Below are 20,990 nucleotides of genomic sequence, written 5' to 3' on the forward strand. Positions count from 1 at the left end.
AACATTAAGGATATTAAGTTCTAATCTAGAAGAGGAATCAACATATTGCAGTTCATTACCACCGAAAAGTGAAAGCAACTTAGCTTGAAAAAATAGCGCGCTAACGCTATGAAGTTTTAGCACGATATATCATGCTATTTCACAAATAGCGCCATAGCGAGAAAAATTACTAAAATTTAGCGTAGACCCTCTAAATATGCTATTGCGTGGTATTAGCGGAGAAATAGCGCGCTATTTTAAACCTTGGATAGTATACTTGGTATATATTCTTGTATTGAGGATTCTTGTATATTCTTGTGTATATTCAAACAATTGAAAATGCGTGTAATGGGTGCACCTAGTTTTCGTGTATATTCTTGTATATACTGTGTATATTCTGCATATTCTGTGTAATTCGAGCATTTTTTTTTTGCTCCTGCTTAATGTTACCCCCGGCGGATTGGAAAGCGCCGGCGGTAAGTGTTACCCCCGGCGGATTGGATGGGGGCGCCGGTGGTAAGCTCGATTACCCCTGGCGGTTTCAGAAGCGCCGGCGGTAGGCCATTACCACCGGCGAGGTGATCGCCGGCGAATACGAAAGTGCCGGCGGTAAGCCTTTTTAATGTGCCGGCGGTAAGCCTTTCCCTAGTAGTGTCCTTCTAGATGTTATGGTAAATGTTTACTAAAGATCCATGCAATTATATGTTACCAACTACTACCTCCGTTCTTGTTTAATCGGCGCATGGATATGCATACATCCTCCACTAGCTAGCCTTGACTCCACGTCAATTATATCCAAACGGAGGGAGTAACTATTTGTCTTGCCACCTGAGATAATTGAAGATGTGTAGAGGAGACCATTAGAATCGATGATTTTTGACTAAGAGTCGTGATCTATCGATAACATGATCATATGAGTCATTTTATTGCTTCTATAACAAATTTGCATTTAGAAGACACAAAAATTTAATCACTAGCTATAAGTATGTCATCCTAACTTGGAAGGAGAAGGTTATCCTCTCAACATGTGGATCAGGTTGATGCACAACATGTAGTTCCTTGTAAGACCACCAACTCCTTCTCTCGTTCCTTTCCACTTCATATATATACAATATTTATGTATCATCACCTCATTTCTTCTTTTTTGTTCATTGTAGAGCTTAATACACCTCGCTGCTATCGGCACAACTCTTCCCTCTCCTTATCGTTATCCATCCAAATGTCTAGCAGACCAACTCTTGTTTTTCCTTGTACACAACCATCGAACATCACGCCCATCACCTTTTTCCATATTGGGAGTTAGGTGAATCTCGACCAGTATGACAATAACATGTCTCATGTCTACCGTTGTGGTCTTCATTGGCAAAGGCACCAACATATACAAAAAGTAGATGTGTGTGACGGGTGTGAGGGAGAAACTAGTATAAGCTATACGTATGGGGTGAAATGGCGCAAGCTAGCTAGACATGACATGCAGATCTTGTACACAATGTTGAAGGAATTATATGGGCGGATCCAACCGGTGTTAGGGTGGAGCATGCCTCATCCTAAGATTCTGCCATGTATGTCAACGAAAGAAGATGAAAAATGTAATAAAACGCAGTGCACATACATCCCAGGATCTTTCTCGATTTCGATCCATATATCACGAGAAGGCCATGAATGGTGGCTGAAAAGGCTTCGACGTTTTTGTTTCTGGGTACACCAATCAAATTTTAGTTTGAGACGAGCCTTACTTATGTCAGTGTGGCCTGTTTTCCAAACTTTTCAAACGTCATCCTGCAAGTTGTCCATGCTTTTCCTCGGGTTGGTAGGCCGCGCGGCGGGCGGGCAGGCCTTTTTGGAGCATGGCAGGCCGCGTGAACTGCGCCGCTCTCAACCCAACTACTACTCGCAGTGGGCTGAAAAACGGGAATATGGGAAGAATCCGAAAGCGAGCCAGAGAGTGGAGAACGGCCCGTTTCCGTCTCAATCCTAGCCTAGAACGCTGATGAGCGATGACGACAGGTCGACGTGGGGGCTTGCGTGATTCACCTTTGCTTCCTTGCGGCTGAAAGCGTCATGTTCGAACCAGCAAAGTCCAAATGTGACTCTGGTTGGCCGGATGAAAAGGTTCGCTGGATGCACACACAAGTTGTTGATCCTTTAAAAGATCACGGCGATCAAGTCAATGCCGCTGGTTATGTGGCATAGCAAAAGGAAGAGCCGAAACATCGATGAAGCAAACATCCACAGATTTTTTTTTTGAAGTGTTCCGATCTATTAATAATCATCAACAGCAGGACAAGAAAATCTAAAAGACTTTCTCCGATCCGTATTAATAGTCACTAATATAGATGTATCTAGATATATTCGAGTTCCAGATAATCTATACTAGTTGCAAGTAATATGAATCAAAGGGGTAATAAAAGTTACACCAAGTCCTTGGGCACCTACCAACCACTAAGAGCACTTGAGCGAGCTGAAGGCGTCCGCCGTCCTCACCCCTTTCTCACTGGATGGCAAAAGCTTGTCGTTCTAGAGAGCTTGTTGTAGTATACAGACAGAAAGTCGTCGTCGTAAGGCTCCAAATAATCAGCGCACGAGAGCTGCAACAGTGGCCAATGAAGAGAAGCGTAGATCAAAAGTCACACTGGCCAAATACAACAAGATGCGCTGGAGACTAACCTTCACACACCCTCCGACGAGGCTAGACGCACCACGAGAACGTGAGTTAGGTGGGGAGGACTTTATTCTATCTTTAGGGAGTCGCCACCACCACATATTTCCTGGATAGGACACAAACCCTAAACAGACCGAGGAAAACATAATAAAACCCAGAGCCTTCCCGCGCGATAAGGACCGGGATCCACCGGTCCTCCATGGCCCTAAGGTCACGTGAGGCAATGCAGATTGGTGAAGGCACAGAGGGAAGGCAATGAACCCTAATCGCCTAGGTCTTTCTCAAGAACAAAAACAACAAAGATCTAGTTAACCTTCCATCTTTCTTTTTCGAGGCGATTTCCATTCAACCTAATACGTCTTGGAAGGCTTGGAAGGCGGATGCAGCGATGATGGAAGGGGTTTCGGCTACAATTACTGTCGCAATAGCTTGGGCAAACTTGTAAAGGATGTTTTTGGGGTTTCGTAACAATGTCGTGTTATACATTGTCACACGTCAATTTAGGTAATTAGGTGAGGGTTTGATTATAGCCACACTGTCCTTCGCTTTGGCTCATGGGAGGAGATGCTCTAATTGCGAAAAACTCATTTTAAAATAGTCAAAATATTTTTTTTTAAAGTATTTTCCTTTTTGAGAATGTAGGTGTTTGTGTCTTCTACATGTCCCGAAATTTTTTTGTGAAAAATTACATATGTAATATCGTGGTAAAAACACACAAAAAAGTCTCCCTAATAGTTATCTATCAACGGAAAATGTTTCTTTGCACAGGCTGCAATAAAAAAAATCTTGAAACTTTAGATAGCCCAACATGTACACCAAATATTCTTTTTTCACATTGTCAGTGGATTTCCACACCTTAGACAATCAATCTTTATATATTCACATAATCATACATTAAAAAAAATGCAAGATTCTCATGGCCAAACCAAAAGTGTAAAAAAGAGGGTGCCCACCTAAGATTAGGCAAGTTTCCGAAAAAGAAAATGTGACACACTATAGCAAAATTAGCTCCCACCAAACAGACCCTCAATAACGTAACCACGTGTCGCTAAGTGTGTACGACAACAAGCACTAGCTAGCTGGATAACCGCTTCAAAACGCATGTTTTACGTTAACCTCACACTTCATACCCGATTTCGTGCTTGCTATCAACTCTGTCGAAAATCGGACATAAAATATCTCGAGGAGAAACACCTCGACCTAATCCATTATCTTGTATATTCCACCCATTTTTTCCCCTTATTTAGCGTGTGAAGAAAACAAGCCGAGAAGTTAGTTAGCAGACCGACAAAATAGGGCAAAAACCCCAGCACCAGCAACAGGCTTAATTTACAGGTGGGCTGCTTTGGATGATGACGAAAAGGACGTGTTATCAGCCAGCCAAGCTAACCCCAATTTACAGGTATTGTAATCAGTCTTCGGAAAGATCAGAAGCTTTGCGTGCTTCCGAGTCATAACAAACTTCACTAGCTGGATCTTCCAACAAAAGAACTACTAGTTCAAAAGAAAACGAAAAGAAGCTCATTTGTTGGAGATTTGCGCCTGGAAACATATAAAAAAGATCCTCTCTTTTTTATTGGCAAGAAAAATAAGGGACGATAGCGTCCATGGAGTAAAAGTAGTACTATCCGCCAGTCAAGCCAGCTAGCCTGCTCTGTAGCTTCTTCTTCTTCTTTGGCCGAAGCGAACGAGGACGACAACAAGGGGCGGGGGCCGCCTCAGTCCTATCCGATCCAATCCGATCCACGGAGGAAAAGCCAAAGGTGAGCCGCTTCTTCCCATGATGAACTTTCTCTCTTTCCCTCTTAGTTTCGAGCTAAAGGATGGATTTTTGGGGGGACCGGTGTTCTAAATCAAGAACATGGAGCCGGTTTCTAAATTCCATCTCCCCCTTCAAATAATATATTGTTCTTTCGTAAATGGATCGAGGTTAGGTTGCTTGTTCGTTCGGGGATTTCTGCGGTGGTTTGTTTTAGGTTGGGATCGAAGACGAGTCTCGCCACTTAATTATTTCCAGCGCAATGCCGCGTGAATCTTGAGCAGGTGCCGGAATTGGTTTCTTGTTTTCGTTCTTCTTTTGGGGGGAATAGTATAGTATCCTGTTCTCCGGAGAATGGAATCGGCACCTGGTTCTTGAACCGAGAATCTTGGCTCTTGATCTCTGCCTCCCCTTCTCAGAGATCTCGGTTTTGCCTCATCTTTGATTGGGTCTTCTCTTTAGGACAGCTTTGCCGCTCCTGTTCTTAAAGAAACCATAAGTAGGGTTAATTTGTGTTTGATGCAAAAGCTTGCTCTGTTCTTCTCCTTGTTCTTGTTCTCATGTAAGATATGCTTGTTTGTCATATTCACAGATGCACACCATTTATACAGTAAAAAAAAAAACAGATGGACACCACACTGTTCATCATGTATTCATGTTCCACTTATTGGTAAAATTGTTCCTAGGATGCTCTACTTATTCTGGTAGATGATACTGTAAATTATATCATACAGAGTGTAGTTGATTGGTTGGAGATATGTACAGATCAACCTTTAACTAACTCATGGTGCCTGATTCAACAGATTTGACTCTTGCTCGTGCGCCACACTTGATCTACCGAAGGATTTGCAATATGGCAGAATCCACCGTCACGAGGTACTGGTGCCACCAGTGTGAGCAGGCCACCGAGGAGGCCATGGTGGAGGAGATCAAGTGTCCACTATGTGACAGTGGATTTGTCGAGGAGATGATCGGTGAGCACTTTGAGGCATTGGCAAGGCAGCTACCGGAGCAAGGGCTCTCGCAGTGGGACCCTGTGGACAACTCTTTTGAGCAGCCAGGATCAGTGGGGGACAGCGATGATGAAGATAATAGCGATATAGGCCGTGAGTTTGAGGGATTCATCAGAAGGCATCGACAGGCATCGGCACTACGCCGTGTGCTTGATAGTATCCATGATGACCTTAGAGATGACAGGGAAAGGGACAACTCCATTCTGGTCAATGCCTTCAACCAGGCCCTCGCTCTGCAAGGTGCAGCGCTTGACCCTGACGAGGACCGAGGTGACAATGGTAACTCAGGTAATGATGATGGTTTGCTAGAAGAGTATGTCCTTGGGGCAGGGCTGAGCCTGCTTCTTCAACATTTGGCTGAGAATGACCCAAGCCGGTATGGCACCCCTCCTGCAAGGAAAGAAGCAATCGAAGCACTGCCTACTGTCAAAATCAAAGAGGCTGTCAGCTGTTCAGTCTGTCTTGATGATCTAGAGCTTGGATCCCAAGCTAAGCAGTTGCCTTGTGAACACAAGTTCCACTCTCCTTGTATCCTGCCATGGCTTGAACTCCATAGTTCCTGCCCAGTTTGCCGGTTCGAGCTGCCATCCGGTGAGACAAAAGATTTGAGTGAGCCTAGTAATGTTGATCGAGAGAGCAGCCAGGAGGAGGTCTTAGCTGATGGCCCTACAAATGACAGCGAGGACAGTAGTAGACCTTGGGCCATTGTTCCTTGGTTTAGTGGACTGTTCTCGACGCCTGAACCACAGAATGTCAGAGGTACTTCTACCGATCAGCAGCTGCCTCCCGCTTCTGGAACCAACCCAAGTGCAGGGCATAGTTGATCTCTTCCATTGTCTGTGAATAATGATCATACATCTGAGGATAGTGATGCAACTTTGTTCAGTAGAACTCCTATTTTTATCTATCGGGAAGAACAACTGGGTACAAAGTTTGTGACTGCTTTTGACATATGATTTGCGCTAATTTCAGTTTGCTTCCATCTTATAACGAAGTAATCACCCATCTTATTACACCATCTTCTTTCTTTTCCCCTTAGACATGAAGACTGATGCATCCATGATCCTTAATATCTTGTTCTACTTTGTTTTTACAAGCCAAGGGTGGGGTAAAAGCCCCACCGGAAGTTACTCTGCCGGCGAGCGAGTAACTTCTATATCTTGATCTACTGCTAGTGTTAATTTATTATAAACATCGCCCCGAAATCAACCTCTCTCATCTTTGTTCAAAAGGTTATGAGTAGGGTCGTAGGGAAGTGCAGCCAGTGTTGTGCATACAATTGGTGGAGGTATTGTTGCCCACAATTATGCATCTGGTTGAAAAATCGACTTCTTCGGACGGCTTTGTGTTGCTTCGATGGAATTTCCTCTGACAGGCAGCTACTTGTTCAGGAGTAAACAGGAAACTATTTATTGTCTATTTGTGTCTAGCTTTCCAATCCCTCCAGTCATGTTGTTTTCCCATGGGCACTATGCTCTCTTGGTGTTATTTTGATATAAACCTTTGAATGGTGCAGGTTTCATATGTCTTTTGGCATCACAAATGTCCCATTCCTCTTCTTGTAACAGTCATTGGAGATTTAGCTCCAAGTTGATTGCAGCCTCTTGTTTCAGCCCGCATCATTGCTCATTTGCTTAGTGGGTGCCATCAAAACAAAATGATACGATATCTAAGATGATCGCATCTAAATCTAATCCAGTCTGTTCATCTTTAAACAAGCAGGAAATGCTCTGTTCAACTTAGGACCGTGGCGGCGACAAAGAAAAGGAATGCCAAGCTTAGTGGCTGTGGGATCTATGCTTGCCTTTGCATTATGCATCTGATTATTATTCCTAACGTTTTAAGATGAGCTTATAAGCATAGTTTGATATGAAAATTCTCCAATGTGGTACTAATCAGTGGTGGCTGGTTAACTTTCGATTCTCGAGTATCGGGTGCGAAAAGCTGTTACCGTGCCTGGTTTCAGGAAATCAGCCAAAATCGCCGATTCCGAGTGGTAACCTGTTTCTTGGACCTGGTTAATCGTCTTCGTGTGATGAGTCCATATGAATTTTGCAGTAGACAGCGTGATTTCCCGGAGTCCTTGGAGGATCAGACAGGCTTTCTTCTTATTATAGTTGATCAGGCAACCTGTGCAAGCAAGCCCAGGCATAAATTGGAGTTCTCATGATCGCAGTTGTTATTGAACACTCACCAAGTTTTCGGGGTCAAGGTGAAGCATCATCAAGCATGCATATTGCTGAGTCTGATGCAGGTCCCAGACTGCCATTGCTTTGGAGCAAATCTGTTAGCTTTCGACATCCTTCCTGTATATACCCGAACCCGATGCAAGTATCACCCTCTGGCTCAGTGAATCTTCTCAACCAGTGACGGTGTTACTGCTGATCATGTCAATATAAGCTACTACATCCGTTTGGATAAGTCGATGCGGAGTGGAGCGACGCGGACAAGCACGTAGGCGGTGTCCTTTGGGAGTAGTACTGTATATATTCTTGCTATTCCACACCACACGGGTGGAGCGTTTGGCACACCAGAATTCTGTCACAGACGGCAATACGGCACAACTTCTCTACCAAGTATAGCATATGGTCCAGCGAACAAAGAACAACTTGTTTACAAGCGCTAAGCGCATGTAACCCGAACTAGAATGGCGTGTGGAGAGACTCCATCCACATCCACCTATCTCTATCCTAAATCTGATCTCCAGCGAGCCGCGTGGGTCTGCGATACCATTTGCACCCCTCCAACTTTCGGTAGCCAGCTTTAGAGCGTGAGCTGTGGAGCTGCTTGCATATCACCATCGTTTTCATTTTCTACCTATCAGGTGCAAGAAGATTCGTCGATGTCGAACCTGATAGAACAAGAATTTTGCAGGGTCAAATTTCTTATACATGGTTAACACACATTGCTAACATTTTACAATAATTGTGAGTTTTTCATTGCGCCAAATCATGAACATGTTCTATGTCAAGAGGAGGTTTCTCAAAAGGAAGATACTGAGACTTACGACCTAGGCAATCATTCTCAACCCAGGCCCCGGCTCCTTTGGCATCTGCCCAGGCTAAGTGGAGCCTGCAGCACTATATCTATTGCCTGTCTAGGCTCCTCTAGCTCAGGATCCATTTTCGGAACTAGAACCAAGACTCCGCTGATAGAAAGAAGGCAACACAATTATTACTCACACGGCCTTGTCATGAACATAGGACACATATAATCAAACAAATGAGGAAGAATGTTGAGATCCAGCACGAGTTAGTGCACCTAGTGCAGACAATTAGAAGGAAAACCTTAAATTCCAAATACATGCTATCATATAAAGAGGGCATCATCATGTTTCTGCCGAAAGAAATAGGTGATTGTCAGCAAGTTTTTTTTGTGATCGATCAGTGCCGTCTCCTACCAGGCAGACAAATCTTACTACACCTAACACCTGAGAATGTGATAACAAGGTGACTATATCTGCGATAAACCAGGAAGCGAAATGTGGCACCATTGCGTACAATTTAAGGGGAATATTGCTCATGAATACGACTGATGTTAATCTGATCACTGGAATATGAAAAAGGGAGCAAAATCAAAAGCACTGACCAGGATTGAAAATACCATATGCTTCAGTGATGCTCCCAAGAAAGAATATGAAAGACGTCCCTCTCCGACCACTTCAATATAATTTTAATAATAGATTTGCTTGAAACAAATCTAACGACGCGGCATAAGCGCATATACATAGCTAACAAGGTAAAAAAAAAAAAAAAAAAAAAAAAACTCAAGTGCAAATTCGGCATTAGATACCATATCATGAACGAATCCTTTCAGGTGCTTCCCCGGTGCCCATGAGCTGCAAGAGCATCACATAACCACTAGACGAGACTAGTTGCTTAACGAGCATCCCTGAACAGTAACTGTCAATAAGTGTACGATAGTCGCCGCCGTGATAGTTTATTTTGCACGCTCAGGCAGCATATATTCTCTGAAAACCACAGAAAGCTGCAGTGCTTGCAAGGAATAATGAGATTACGATGTGGGCAAGGAGCATCAACAAAAAGAAATAAAAAATTGCATCTAGGAGCATTGATGGGAAAGAAAATGCATGCCAAAAGCATACCTCGCCAAAATTATGCGTGCAACTTGAGGTTGAACACAGATGCCAAGGACGCTGAGAAAAGAACTGATGCCTTGGCGCTTGGACGAAGAACCTCCATTCATGAGATAAGTAGCTCGTGCAATTGGGATGCGCTATTCATGATTGATTCCAACTGGATTTGTACTTCACTTTATATGCCACCAACAACCAATTTACAAAGGATGATTGGAAAAGGAACAAACGGTGTACTAGTGTACTCTTCTGAGAAAAAAAGGATCAGACGCTTGAAAGGCCCTTCAGTTTTATTGACAACCGAAAGATTCTTAAGACCAAAGATGTTTTCTTGCTTACCAAAAAAAAAAAGACACGTGGAAAAAATGCATGCTTGCAATTCCTCCCTACCAGCTGCATCAGATTCGTTTGTTTTCTTATACAATTATCTAATTACGATTACAATGCTGGTATTCGGATTGTGTACTCCTTATTATATATGCAAGAAATTCAGTGTAGTAGCAATCTATCAAACAGACAAGGCTCTAGGCTAGCAAAGATGCAGAGGCAACAAACGTGAGAAGAGGTACAAAGAGCAGGGGCTATAGCAGAAAGCTTTCAGGCCATATATATAACCTACAATTCTAGTACAGCTACCAGACCAGTCTCTTACGAACAGAATATGCTCCCACAAGCTGAAGCAGCTTTGTAAAAGATGGAAGAGCAAAGGATGATTCTTTGGATTCTCTTTTGACAACGTCTTTACACGTTGATAGCAAGACAGCCCACCCTCCCCAGTTCAAATAGCATGCAATACCTCATAGGTAGGTAAGCAGAAAAAGAAACATAAATTGACATACAATGCTAGCTAAGAAAAGTAACCTCTGAAAAAGAAACATAAATTGACATACAATGCTACACAGACGTGCACAGTCATCAGCACACAAGAGTAAATACATACAGTAAGTACTACATGGATGCTGAAATGAGTCAGTTGTATTGCCATAAACATCAGGAAATGAAGAGCAAATGTTCTCCCCTAAAATACTGGGGGGTGTTAATTTCTGGAAGACGGAAAAAGATGTAACATAAAAAGAAAGTTATGGTTACCAACTTACAATTGCCACTGGCTGGCAAATGAAGATTTTAATGAACGGGGCAAGGGTTCATCAGTGATAGTGAAGCAGAAAGAAGGATATTCCTGATAGTTCATCACCTTAAATGCAGAACACAATTAACTCATCGCAGCTGAAAAAGTGTCGCCGCGTTGCAGAGAGAACTAGTGCAAAAATACAGTAGGCACAAAGGGTATTCAAACTCTAGAACTTGTATTCCTTTTTATATTTATCCTTTATTATGCATGGCATGATACATGAGGATGAGGATAACTCATGCCTTCTCTAGCAGAAGACGCAAAGGCAAATTGATGAAATGCGGAGAAGTTTGACAAACTTGACTACAGGAAGAGAAACAAACCAGATCAAGAGCTTCTTTACTCCTGGTAAACCAGAATGAATTTATTGTATCCGTACCCATTGTTATGTTTTAGAAGGAAAAGAGAGGGAGGGAGAAAATAGAGCCTCTACTTTTCCTTAGAACTCACATATAGCTTTTCAATGCCTTGATTAGAAGAATGATTGCAATAAGGCAGCTGCCTATGTTAGCATAAAGTACTGAAATGATGAAGGCTGTGGAACACATACAGGATCATAGCACATAAGTACTGTTGTTTGACTGGTGATGTTTAAAAGCAAAGTGGTCTGGTTCAAATGGAGCTTAAAACACGCAAAGGGCATAAGCTTCTAGGTCCACACTTTTCTGGACTACAATGAGAATATGTACCAATCTTAGGAAAGGACGCTGATGGAACTTATGCTTGTTCATATTCTATGCACTTTACAGTAGTACAAAGGACAGCACAAAATTGACAGAAAAATTGTGTTTTCAGTGTCTAGTGATGGCACTCTCCAAGGAGGCAACAAGTATCAACTAACGTAAAATTAGAGTGTCATTGTTTCAGTTGAATAATAGATAGATTACTGCATTCCACTATGAAAATTAAATTCATCAATCACGTAACATAACCCATCGATACTAAAGTATTTCTAACACCGACTAAATGCACATACCAGCTAAGATAAGAGAGAAGCTGCACAAATATTTCCATTAGGCGAAACGCGTGATTCAGATAACCGATAATATGCCAGAATGCAACATTCAAGAAAACAAATTGCTCCAGTTGTAGGTATTGATTCTATACATATACTGCTACTGATCTAATGAGTAAAATATGCAGCTGAAGTTCCCGTAGAATACAGAGATACAGTGTAAGGTTTCATTATTGAGGGGTACAAGGTTGTTGTTTCTTAGCAGTCACAGGTTGAAACTAAGTACCGGTATTTTGGTTTTGGTTATTGTTTCCTAAAATAACCAAGGACAACATCTTCTGTCAGTTGGGTTAAAGATTGTTCCTTTGCTTCTGTTCCAAGATGCTAGATTCTATGTTTCCCCATATAAGGAGCCCCTCACAAGGTATTCCTTATCAACCTGAGAAGACCAAAAGGGTATCAATAGGCTTAAGCTCACTCAGACAATAGCGCTGGTATTCGTCTTGCCAGTAGGGAAGTACTCATATAGAGAGCAAGGGCAAAGAAGAAGGAAGCGACTGGAGAACACAAGTAAGAAGTTGGTTAAATTTTTTGGACCTCCACGTTTCCATTGTTCTAAAAAAAACTGTCCATTCTACACAGAAGATGTATCACCAACATCAGGGCCCTAGTGAGCTCTTCACTACTAGGACGAGCTTTCCAATGGAAAGGCATCTGTTTCTACATGGAGGAAGTACACAAGGAGATTCTGGGTTAGTTCTCTCAACCGATGCAAAACCAAGGCTGAAGTGGACACCCGAGTTACATCAGCGGTTTGTAGATGCAGTCAATCAATTGGGTGGAGCAGAGAGTAAGTATACAATTCTTATCTTCTAAATGTAAAGAAGTAGGATGAAACTCTTATACTCCTGTTCATCACCCAGAAGCTACTCCAAAAACAGTCATGAGGCTCATGGGCATTCCAGGACTTACCTTGTATCATTTGAAAAGCCACCTCCAGGTACGTGATAATCAGTAACTCTCCTGTTAAAAATGGAACCCAGAACTGCAGAACAAGTCATAGTTTCTTTGCTATTTCAGAAATACAGGCTCAGTAAGAACCTCCAAGCTCAAGTTAATGTTGGGACAACCAAGAATGGTATGCCAAAATTTAATTTCCATAGTTCCATCTTTACGATTATAACAAACTTGAATGACATAACAGACAAGTCACGAAATTTTGCAGCCATAGGATGTGCAGTTGTTGCCGATACCATGCCTGGAACAATAGGAACAAGTGTGCCAGCAATAATCAATGCAAATGTCATTCCACAGGCAGAGAAGTAAGAAAATAACCCATGCAGTTTAGAATAGTATTTCATGTGAATATTGAAGTAATAATCTCTTTTATTGGGTGCCAGAACTATCCAAATTGGTGAAGCCCTACAAATGCAAATTGAGGTGCAGAGGCAGTTAAACGAACAACTCGAGGTGAGGTACTGAAACTACTTGTGTAATAGGCTCTTAACCAAGATCATTCAATAGACACATACAGTAGATGGAAGTCAAGATAACCTAAATCAAGGTTCCAGCTATCACTCTCTGGTGCCAACCGAAGAGAAAATGACTATGTATTCGAAATATTTTTTTGACCTCTGTGAACACTGCGCTTCCCACCGGTAATGGCCCCATAAAACAAAGTACAATATAACAATTAGAGAAACCAAAGAGGTGAAAAAGGCAATCCATGGAAGGGTTTGGCACCACTCATTGAATTCTGATACTAAATACCTTCTTTTGATTTAGCAGTGCACTTTTATCAAATTACAGCAAAGCAACATATCATGCATTCACTGTCTACAGCGTGATCTATCAGTACAGTGTTTCTAACCTGAAATTAAATTGGGAACAGGTTCAACGGCATCTGCAACTACGGATAGAGGCCCAGGGGAAGTATCTGCAGGCAGTTCTAGAGCAGGCACAAGAGAGCCTTGGAAAACAGAATTTGGGTCCTGCAAACCTGGAAGATGCAAAAATGAAAATATCAGAACTAGTCTCGCAAGTATCAAATGAATGTTTCAGCAGTGCAGTTACAGAGATTAAAGGAAGTCCAAGTATGCACAGACTAGAGCCAAGGCAAATCCAGTTCGTAGAAAGTTCAACCAATAACTGTTTGACTGCAGCCGAAGGATTCATCAGCGAGCATAGACAACGTAGACATGGAGTGCTGAAAGCATATGATGATAGTTCAATATTTTGCAGAAAACAATCTCCTGACCATGAATATCAATTTTCCCTTAATAGAAGCCTAAGCGAGCGTAGGATGAGTCAAGTGCACAATGTAAAACAGTACCACAGAGGAGAGTTTGGAAGTGAAAGTGAGACAGAGATGCAACAGGAGTATATTACACCTCAAGGAAATGGCAGAGGCAGCACCACCAGTTCAGCATCAGGTAGCAAAGAAAGAGATGCAGACCGACTACATCCTGGAGAACCAAACGGCAAGAGACAAGTGGTTGAACATCCAAGTTCTGGGAAGAAGCTTGATCTCAACACTCAAAACACTGATGATATCGATCAGGGTTACAGGCATTTTGATTTAAATGGCTTCAGCTGGAGCTGAATTGCTAATGTATGCAATCTGACCAGAGAAAAGAGATGAGCATAAATTTCTCCAGGCATTTCGCTTCATTATTTGCTGATTGAACTGAGTACGTCGAGGAAAAAGTTGCTGGTGCATAAGAGTTTAATCACTGAGTACAGGAAGCGAGGTGTCGTGGATCGGCAATTTATATCCATGTAAAGAATACCATTTTTGCAAATTTAAGCAGTATAGGAATATCAGCGACTACCAGAACCACATATATAGTCCCAAATAAACAAATGAGAATATCTGGAATTATTATAAGCTTACCGTCCCAAATAACACCACAAAATAAAGTTAGTAACAGAAGCTATCCCTGCCATTGCGGAGATGTGTTGAGCTCAACGCAGCTTGAAACAAAAACAAACAGTTGACACATGAATGCAGGTTTTACATGACTAACATTTCAGAGAAGCATACGTAGAATAAAAATGGAAAAGTAATTCCTCCAAGGTCATCTCAGCACGTCGATGAACCAGCGTATTAATCTGACCCGTCCACATAGCATAAACAGGCGTAAAGTCTGCACCGCACTTATTTATATACCAACAGGCAACAGGCACTTAGTGCATAATCGAAATGAAACCTGCTACTCAAGGAGCAAGCTATGTAGTATAATGTCGGCAGTGCATCATCATAAAGTCACAAGACATGTATATGTATTCCTTTGTTCCTCTCCTTATTCTCAGCTATAGTTGCTATAAGAGCAGAGCACTGTATTTTGTATGTAACTACTAGAAGTACTTATTATTATGGAGCAGTAATAAGAGTATAGTTGCTTGAGGGCTTCTCCCTCTGGGGAAAAGCCAGGAGGTGCTTGTGGATGGATGACTACTTCTTGATCCGGCGCACCTTCTTGGCGCCCCAGACCTCCATCCTCCCCTTGGCGCAGCCGCAGGGCGCGCGGAAGGTGAGCACGGAGCGGCCGTTGGGGGGGGCCATCTTCCTGAGCTCGGCCTCGAGCTCCCGGTGCTCGTCGCCGAGCTCCACGGGGCGGGCCGCGGCGAGGAGCGCCGAGGCTCGGGCGGCCGCGAGCGGACTCCCGCGCACGCACTCCTCCGTCTCGAGCTGGATGTCGAACTCGACGGCCTTGCGCAGGCCGCGGCAGCGGGGCCGGCCGCACTTGCGCGCGTGGTGGCCGGCCGCCTCCCAGGCCAGCAGCCCGGCCACGGCGGCCACGGCCGCGCCGGCGCCGGCCGCGAAGGCGACGTAGGAGTAGGGCTCGTCCGGGTAGTGGCGCGCCAGGTCCGCGGCCTCGCGCGCGAGAAGGCGGGCGTAGGGCGCGGCGAGGAAGGCGAGCGCGGAGAGGACGGCGAGGAGCGCGAGCACGTCGAGCGCCGCGGTCGGGGTCGGCGGGGAGCGGTCGCAGAGGGAGGTGAAGGGCCTCCGGCGGGCGGTGGGGGAGGGGGAGGAGCAGGAGGAGGCGCGGCGGGGGCGCGGGCGGGGGCGCTGGGAGCACGGGGAGGGGTCCGTGGAGGGGGTGGAGGTCCGGCGGCGGCGCTCGAAGGCGCGGAGGAACTCGATGAGGCTGCGGCAGTCCGCCATGGCTCGCTTCCCCGATGCGGAGGTATCGGGAATGGAATTTGGGATCGGGATCTAGGCGCCGGCCGGTGTGGGTTGGGCTAGACGGAGCGACGCGACGCGAGCCGGTTGCGTGGTGGCGCTGGATCGGTTGGTGGGCGGTTCGTGTGGGTCGCCGTCGCGTGACGTGCTGGGCGACGCCGCGTGACTCGAAGCTTGGACTTTCTATACTTTTCTCCTCTCGCTTCTGGGGTTCACCATCGATCACATGCTTACACGCCATTTTTCTTTTCTTTTCTTTCCCCCTTGTTTAACACGACTATGAAGCTCACAACACTCAATTTCCATTTTTAATTTATTTACTACCCTAATTCCAACTTACTAGTCAAAGCATTTCATCAAATTTTGTTCCAAATACAACATATATCTAGACTAGAGGCGTTTCAGTGTGCAGGTTCACTTATTTTAGAAACAAAAAACTACGTCAGATAAGTTGGAATTGCGGTAATGTGAAAGGAAAATGGCTAGCTCGTAGACCCGTTCAATTGGTGTTAGAATTAGAATAGTAAAAGATGGCAGTCAAATTCTAACTTTATTGTACTATATGCTATCCTCACAATTTTAGAGCATCTCCAGCCGTTTGGGCTCCCCACGCCCAAATCCGACGATATTGTCGTCCGGATTGGAGAAAAATTTGGCCTGGGGAGGCCCATTTTCCCAGCCGCGAGCCCAGGATGGATGTAACGGATTTCGGCGAATCTGCATAAAATTGGCGAGTCTGCTCAAACATAAGCGAAATTTAATGATATTTAACATATAGAGGCGAGTTCGTACATAAGTAGGCCGAATTCGAACATATATTTGAATTCGGCGATTGGCAAACTAAAATTTAAACTAAAGAACGGCCTACTACATGCCGAAATGGCGGTAGAAGAACGTGTAGTCGTCGCCGTCGTCGTCGTCGCTCGAGTCGGCGTTGTCCTGGGGCGGCGGAGCCTCGTACCAGCGGCTCGTGCCCTGGCCAGCGTCGCCGGCGCGTGGCGGCGACGGACGGTACATGTCGTCGTCGCTGCTGTCCTCGACCTTGACCACCTCCCTGGGCGCGGCGTTCCTAGCGGCGGATGGTGTGGTGGCGCGGGCGGCGCGTTGACGCGCGGCAGCCAGATCCAGCATCCGCTGTTGTTGCTCCGCCTCCTCGCGCTCCCAGTCCCGCCTGGACCACTCCAGTGCGGCGTCTTCGGGGAGGGTGTTGTCGGCGGGCCTCGCCTCCTCCTCGGCGAGCTGGTTCGCGGCGTCCTCCTTCTTCGACGCCTTCCTCTTCCGCCCGCTTTGCGGAGAGGACGGCTGGTCGCGGATGACGAGGGCGCCGCTACTGCGCCGTCTGCTCGGCGGTGGCGACGACGGTTCCTTCTTGATGGTCGAAGGAGCCGCCCATTCCTGCTTGACGGTGGCCGGCGTCGACCCGCTGGACCTGGATGCCGACCGCGAGCCAGACGAGGCTCGGCATCCAGGAACTACCGTGCCGGCGCGACACGGTAGCCGCCACTGGCGGTGGCATCCCCAGGACGGGGGAGTTTCCGTCCTCGATGTGCGCGAGCACATTCTCGAGGGTGCGGCCAGGCGCGCTCCACCATCGTTTGCGGCCGGCGGCGTTGTTCCTTGCCGGAGGAGGAGGAGGGCCGTCGTAGGACGCCAGTTCGCGTTCATACCTGCGCCGGAAGAACGCGATCACGACTCGTGGTTGTCGGGGAAGAAACGCGGATCCGCGCGCTGCTCGTCACTGAGAGTGACGAGCACCTCGTCGATCGCCGCTTCGAGTAAGGCACCGCCCGTTGGCGGTGGCGGGATCGGCACGCCGCCTGCGCTCAGCCTCCATCCCCCCGGTGCGCGGAAGTCCGGCGGCGCCGGGTAGCCCACCGCGTGGAGGAGCCGTCCCTCCCATTGGTGGAGAGAGCGGCGGCCGAAGCCGTTGTTGGCCGCACCGTCGTTCGCCATTGCTCGTTCGAGTTCGGGGAAGATTTGGTGGAAGGTGAGTGAGGTGAATGCGGGGCAAACGCGGTAGTTCGCGATAAATAGAGGTAGGTGCGCGTGATACCGAGGCGGCGGCATTAACTCGCCACGTGGAAGCTACGCGGCCGGCGAATGCTGACCGGCGGCAGGCTTTTACAGCGCGCGGAAGACGATGGGATGAGGACGACGATCGGCGTCTCTCGCCGACAAGTTGGGGCCACCAGACGCGCGGGAAGTTTCCTCGCCGTTTCGCGCGCTTTTGTTTCGTCCGGAGTCCCCGAGAGCTCCCCGGGGGCCGGGGATGGCGTGGGATCGTCGGATGAATTTAGACCCAAATCCGGACAAAAACGAGGAACCGGGGGCGCGACTGGACCGAATTTCGCCGTCCGGATGGAAAAAACGTCGTTCGGGGGTCTCGTCGGGGAGACGGGTGGAGATGCTTACTCCGGTTCAAGAGTGCGTTGTGATTACCGGATATTTTGTGTTCACACTTCACGAGACTGGACCAAAGACTCATACTCCATGTTGCATGACCATATCATGCGTACAATTACAAAGCGTGTGTCACGTCGAGACATTCAAGTGCAACCAATTGTTCGTGCTATTATCAGTTTCTACTTTTCAAAGGAATTTTTTGACAAATAAATACAAAAGTTTGGCATAGGATAAACATATTTTAGAAACAAATTTGAGAATAAATTTTTCCATGAAGTTGTGATCATTTTCTATAATATCAAGGAGTGGACCAAGACACGCCGTCCTCTAAAGCATGGCTATGTGGCTCAGGGCGTCATGACAACAACTCGTTGGATCATATTGGCCTTGTGGAGGTCATGGCTCCATGAGGTTGAACGTCATGCAAACATGTTAGTTTAGTTTATGACTTGATTTCAAAACCGGTTTATTTTGTGATGACTTTCTAAGATTAGGTTATTTTTTTTTCTTTTAGAAGAGATTACTACATACGCACCAAGGTTTATTCCACCGGCAGACGAGCTCCGCCATGCACACAAGGTGTTTGACACGTTATGACAAAGGAAATTTCATTCTTCTTTTCTAGCTAATTTTGTTTCAAAATTTCGTTCTTGTGTTGTAGTACTAGTTTCACACAAATATTATTTAATTACAAATGAGTTCGAGCATTACTTCGAGCACACACGATTACTTGACATTCGACAAAGAGTTTGACATGGATGAGGAAGAAGATATTGCAATGGTTGTTGCATTGCACAAGAACAAGCGACTGATACACGGTGGTACTAATTTTCAGTCATGAGTGGCTGCGGAGGACTAGGGTTGATGCGCACATCCTGAGCGATACTTTCGTCGTTGGTTTTAATTGGGATCCAAGTTGTTCAAGCACGACGAGGAAAAAACGAAGCGAACCCTTGGGCCGCTCCCCAGGGCAGTTCCAGGGGCGACCCTCCCCCGCGCCGCCACCCCCAACCGGCCTCGCCGGCCCTCCTCGCCGCCACTGCCGCCGGCCCCGGTCGCGGTGGTGGCGGGCCCAACCACCAAACGGTGGTTTGGGGATGGTGGTAGCCATGGTCGGCTGCACGAGCTGCTGGGGCGGCAGCGGGCGGCGTGTCTGTGGCGACGCGATCCGAGCGGAGTCCCGGGTCGGGGTGGTGGTGGTGGTGGCTACCGGTGGCGCGATGTGCCGACAGCGGAGGTCCAGGGGGTTGGGCCGGTGGGGTACTAACCCTAGATCGGTTCAACCCTTGTCCTCTCCGTGGTGTTGGCTGCCGATGGTGGAGGGTCGACTGCTGGATGTAGGGTGTTGCTGGCGAGGGCTTCTTCGCCTAATCTCCGCCTTTGCCTTGACCGTCCCGGGATGGTCGGCACCGTTGGGGTCCAATCTGAATAAAGGCGGCGGTCCTCGGATTCTTCTCATACTAAGTTGAAGATCTATCAGATGCTTGCTCCCTCCAGTCTGGGTGGATTTTTGTGTTCCGGAAGGCCCTGCCGGTGAAATTTACTGTGCGAATTATGCCTGAAGATTGCTGGATTGGGTGGTTTCAGTCGTGCACAACCATGTTTTTTTATCTGGCCGTTTGGTTTCAGAGGGAGCGCTTCGAAGCTCTGCTGGCTGTTAATATCATGAAGTTGTTTTCTTTCCATGGTGCTCGCAGAGAAGGTCATCAAGCCGAGATCGGTGGAATAGCAATGATGGTCGGATCTTGGAGTGAGGTGGAATTGGCTACGTGCTTCGTGACTTGAAACAACAACTGGTATGTGGGGGCGACTGCACAGGAGAAGTTCAGAGTCTTATCTTTCAGGGTGAAAATCCAAGGTCTGGCCTTAATTGGTTGTGTCTGGCAATGTTCTTGTTGAAGACATTGTTTTGAGAGTGAGGACTTTCTTTAGGGTGAAAACCTAAGATCTATGATCGGGCGACGACATCGTTTGTGCACTGTTTTCATCTTGAAGGCGTCGCTTATGGAGAAGCTGATCTTTTGGTGTTGTCTTGGTGGTGTCAGTGTTGCTGTTTCGGGTTATGGATCTCTGTAGCGGGATTTCTCTTTTTTGTAATTTTTTTCCCTTTTTTGGTTGTGTGCATCCTTTATCCCATTAGGGCATGATGTTGTTGCAGAGGCTGGGTGTAATTGGTATCTTCACGATATTAATATATACTCTTTATTGAAAAAAAGTTGTTCAAGCATATTGATACGTCTCCAACGTATCGATAATTTCTTATGTTCCATGCCACATTATTGATGTTATCTACATGTTTTATGCACACTTTATGTCATATTTGTGCATTTTCTGGAACTAACCTATTAACAAGATGCCGAAGTGCCAGTTGCTGTTTTCTGCTGTTTTTGGTTTCAGAAATCCTAGTAACGAAATATTCTCGGAATTGGACGAAATCAACGCCCAGGGTCCTATTTTGCCACGAAGCTTCCAGAAGTCCGAAGAGGAGACGAAGTGGGGCCACGAGGTGGCCACACCCTAGGGCGGCGCGGCCCCCCCCCCTTGGCCGCGCGGCCCTGTGGTGTGGGGCCCTCGTGCCGCCTCCTGACCTGCCCTTCCGCCTACTTAAAGCCTCCGTCGCGAAACCCCCAGTACCGAGAGCCACGATACGGAAAACCTTCCAGAGACGCCGCCGCCGCCGATCCCATCTCGGGGGATCCAGGAGATCGCCTCCGGCACCCTGCCGGAGAGGGGAATCATCTCCCGGAGGACTCTACGCCGCCATGGTCGCCTCCGGAGTGATGTGTGAGTAGTCTACCCCTGGAC

General features: G+C 46.3%; 3 protein-coding genes across 5 annotated transcripts; 2 read left to right on the top strand and 1 right to left on the bottom strand.

The window, feature by feature from the left end:
* The first annotated feature begins 4,207 nt into the window (after window positions 1-4,207).
* On the top strand, window positions 4,208-6,403 carry LOC127318547 (E3 ubiquitin-protein ligase SIRP1). 2 transcript variants are annotated; one of them, XM_051349026.2, is made up of 2 exons: window positions 4,208-4,404; window positions 5,204-6,403. In XM_051349026.2, the coding sequence occupies exon 2, from the start codon at window positions 5,254-5,256 to the stop codon at window positions 6,235-6,237; it is 984 nt and encodes a 327-aa protein (XP_051204986.1). In that variant the 5' UTR covers window positions 4,208-4,404; window positions 5,204-5,253; the 3' UTR covers window positions 6,238-6,403. The 2 variants fall into 2 exon arrangements, with proteins under 2 accessions (XP_051204986.1, XP_051204989.1); XM_051349029.1 differs by lacking the exon at window positions 4,208-4,404 and adding an exon at window positions 4,463-4,684.
* Window positions 6,404-12,012: 5,609 nt separating this feature from the next.
* Window positions 12,013-14,252, top strand: LOC127318537 (myb-related protein 2). Of its 2 annotated transcripts, none has more exons than XM_071821878.1 (7): window positions 12,013-12,166; window positions 12,239-12,446; window positions 12,520-12,596; window positions 12,677-12,734; window positions 12,822-12,918; window positions 12,997-13,071; window positions 13,488-13,656. In XM_071821878.1, exons 2-7 carry the CDS (start codon window positions 12,242-12,244, stop codon window positions 13,513-13,515), a joined length of 540 nt encoding a protein of 179 aa, XP_071677979.1. In that variant the 5' UTR covers window positions 12,013-12,166; window positions 12,239-12,241; the 3' UTR covers window positions 13,516-13,656. The 2 variants fall into 2 exon arrangements, with proteins under 2 accessions (XP_071677979.1, XP_051204977.1); XM_051349017.1 differs by having other exon boundaries at window positions 12,015-12,166; window positions 12,997-13,066; window positions 13,488-14,252.
* A 604-nt stretch (window positions 14,253-14,856) lies between these two features.
* Window positions 14,857-15,824, bottom strand: LOC127318557 (uncharacterized). The gene has a single exon (XM_051349040.2). The coding sequence runs from the start codon at window positions 15,762-15,764 to the stop codon at window positions 15,051-15,053; it is 714 nt and encodes a 237-aa protein (XP_051205000.1). The 5' UTR covers window positions 15,765-15,824; the 3' UTR covers window positions 14,857-15,050.
* Between the last annotated feature and the right edge of the window lie 5,166 nt (window positions 15,825-20,990).

This window comes from Lolium perenne, chromosome 1, assembly GCF_019359855.2.
Source record: "Lolium perenne isolate Kyuss_39 chromosome 1, Kyuss_2.0, whole genome shotgun sequence".
Lineage (NCBI taxonomy): Eukaryota > Viridiplantae > Streptophyta > Magnoliopsida > Poales > Poaceae > Lolium > Lolium perenne.

What these genes read in the sequence shown, in the direction of transcription:
- LOC127318557 (XM_051349040.2), bottom strand. Translation starts at nt 15,764, where the DNA reads ATGGCGGACTGCCGCAGCCTCATCGAGTTCCTCCGCGCCTTCGAGCGC.
- LOC127318547 (XM_051349026.2), top strand. Translation starts at nt 5,254, where the DNA reads ATGGCAGAATCCACCGTCACGAGGTACTGGTGCCACCAGTGTGAGCAG.
- LOC127318537 (XM_051349017.1), top strand. Translation starts at nt 12,242, where the DNA reads ATGTATCACCAACATCAGGGCCCTAGTGAGCTCTTCACTACTAGGACG. An exon ending in TGTTGGGACAACCAAGAATG is followed by an intron (nt 12,735 to 12,821) that starts GTATGCCAAAAT and finishes GAAATTTTGCAG; the next exon opens with CCATAGGATGTGCAGTTGTT. An exon ending in AGTTAAACGAACAACTCGAG is followed by an intron (nt 13,067 to 13,487) that starts GTGAGGTACTGA and finishes AATTGGGAACAG; the next exon opens with GTTCAACGGCATCTGCAACT.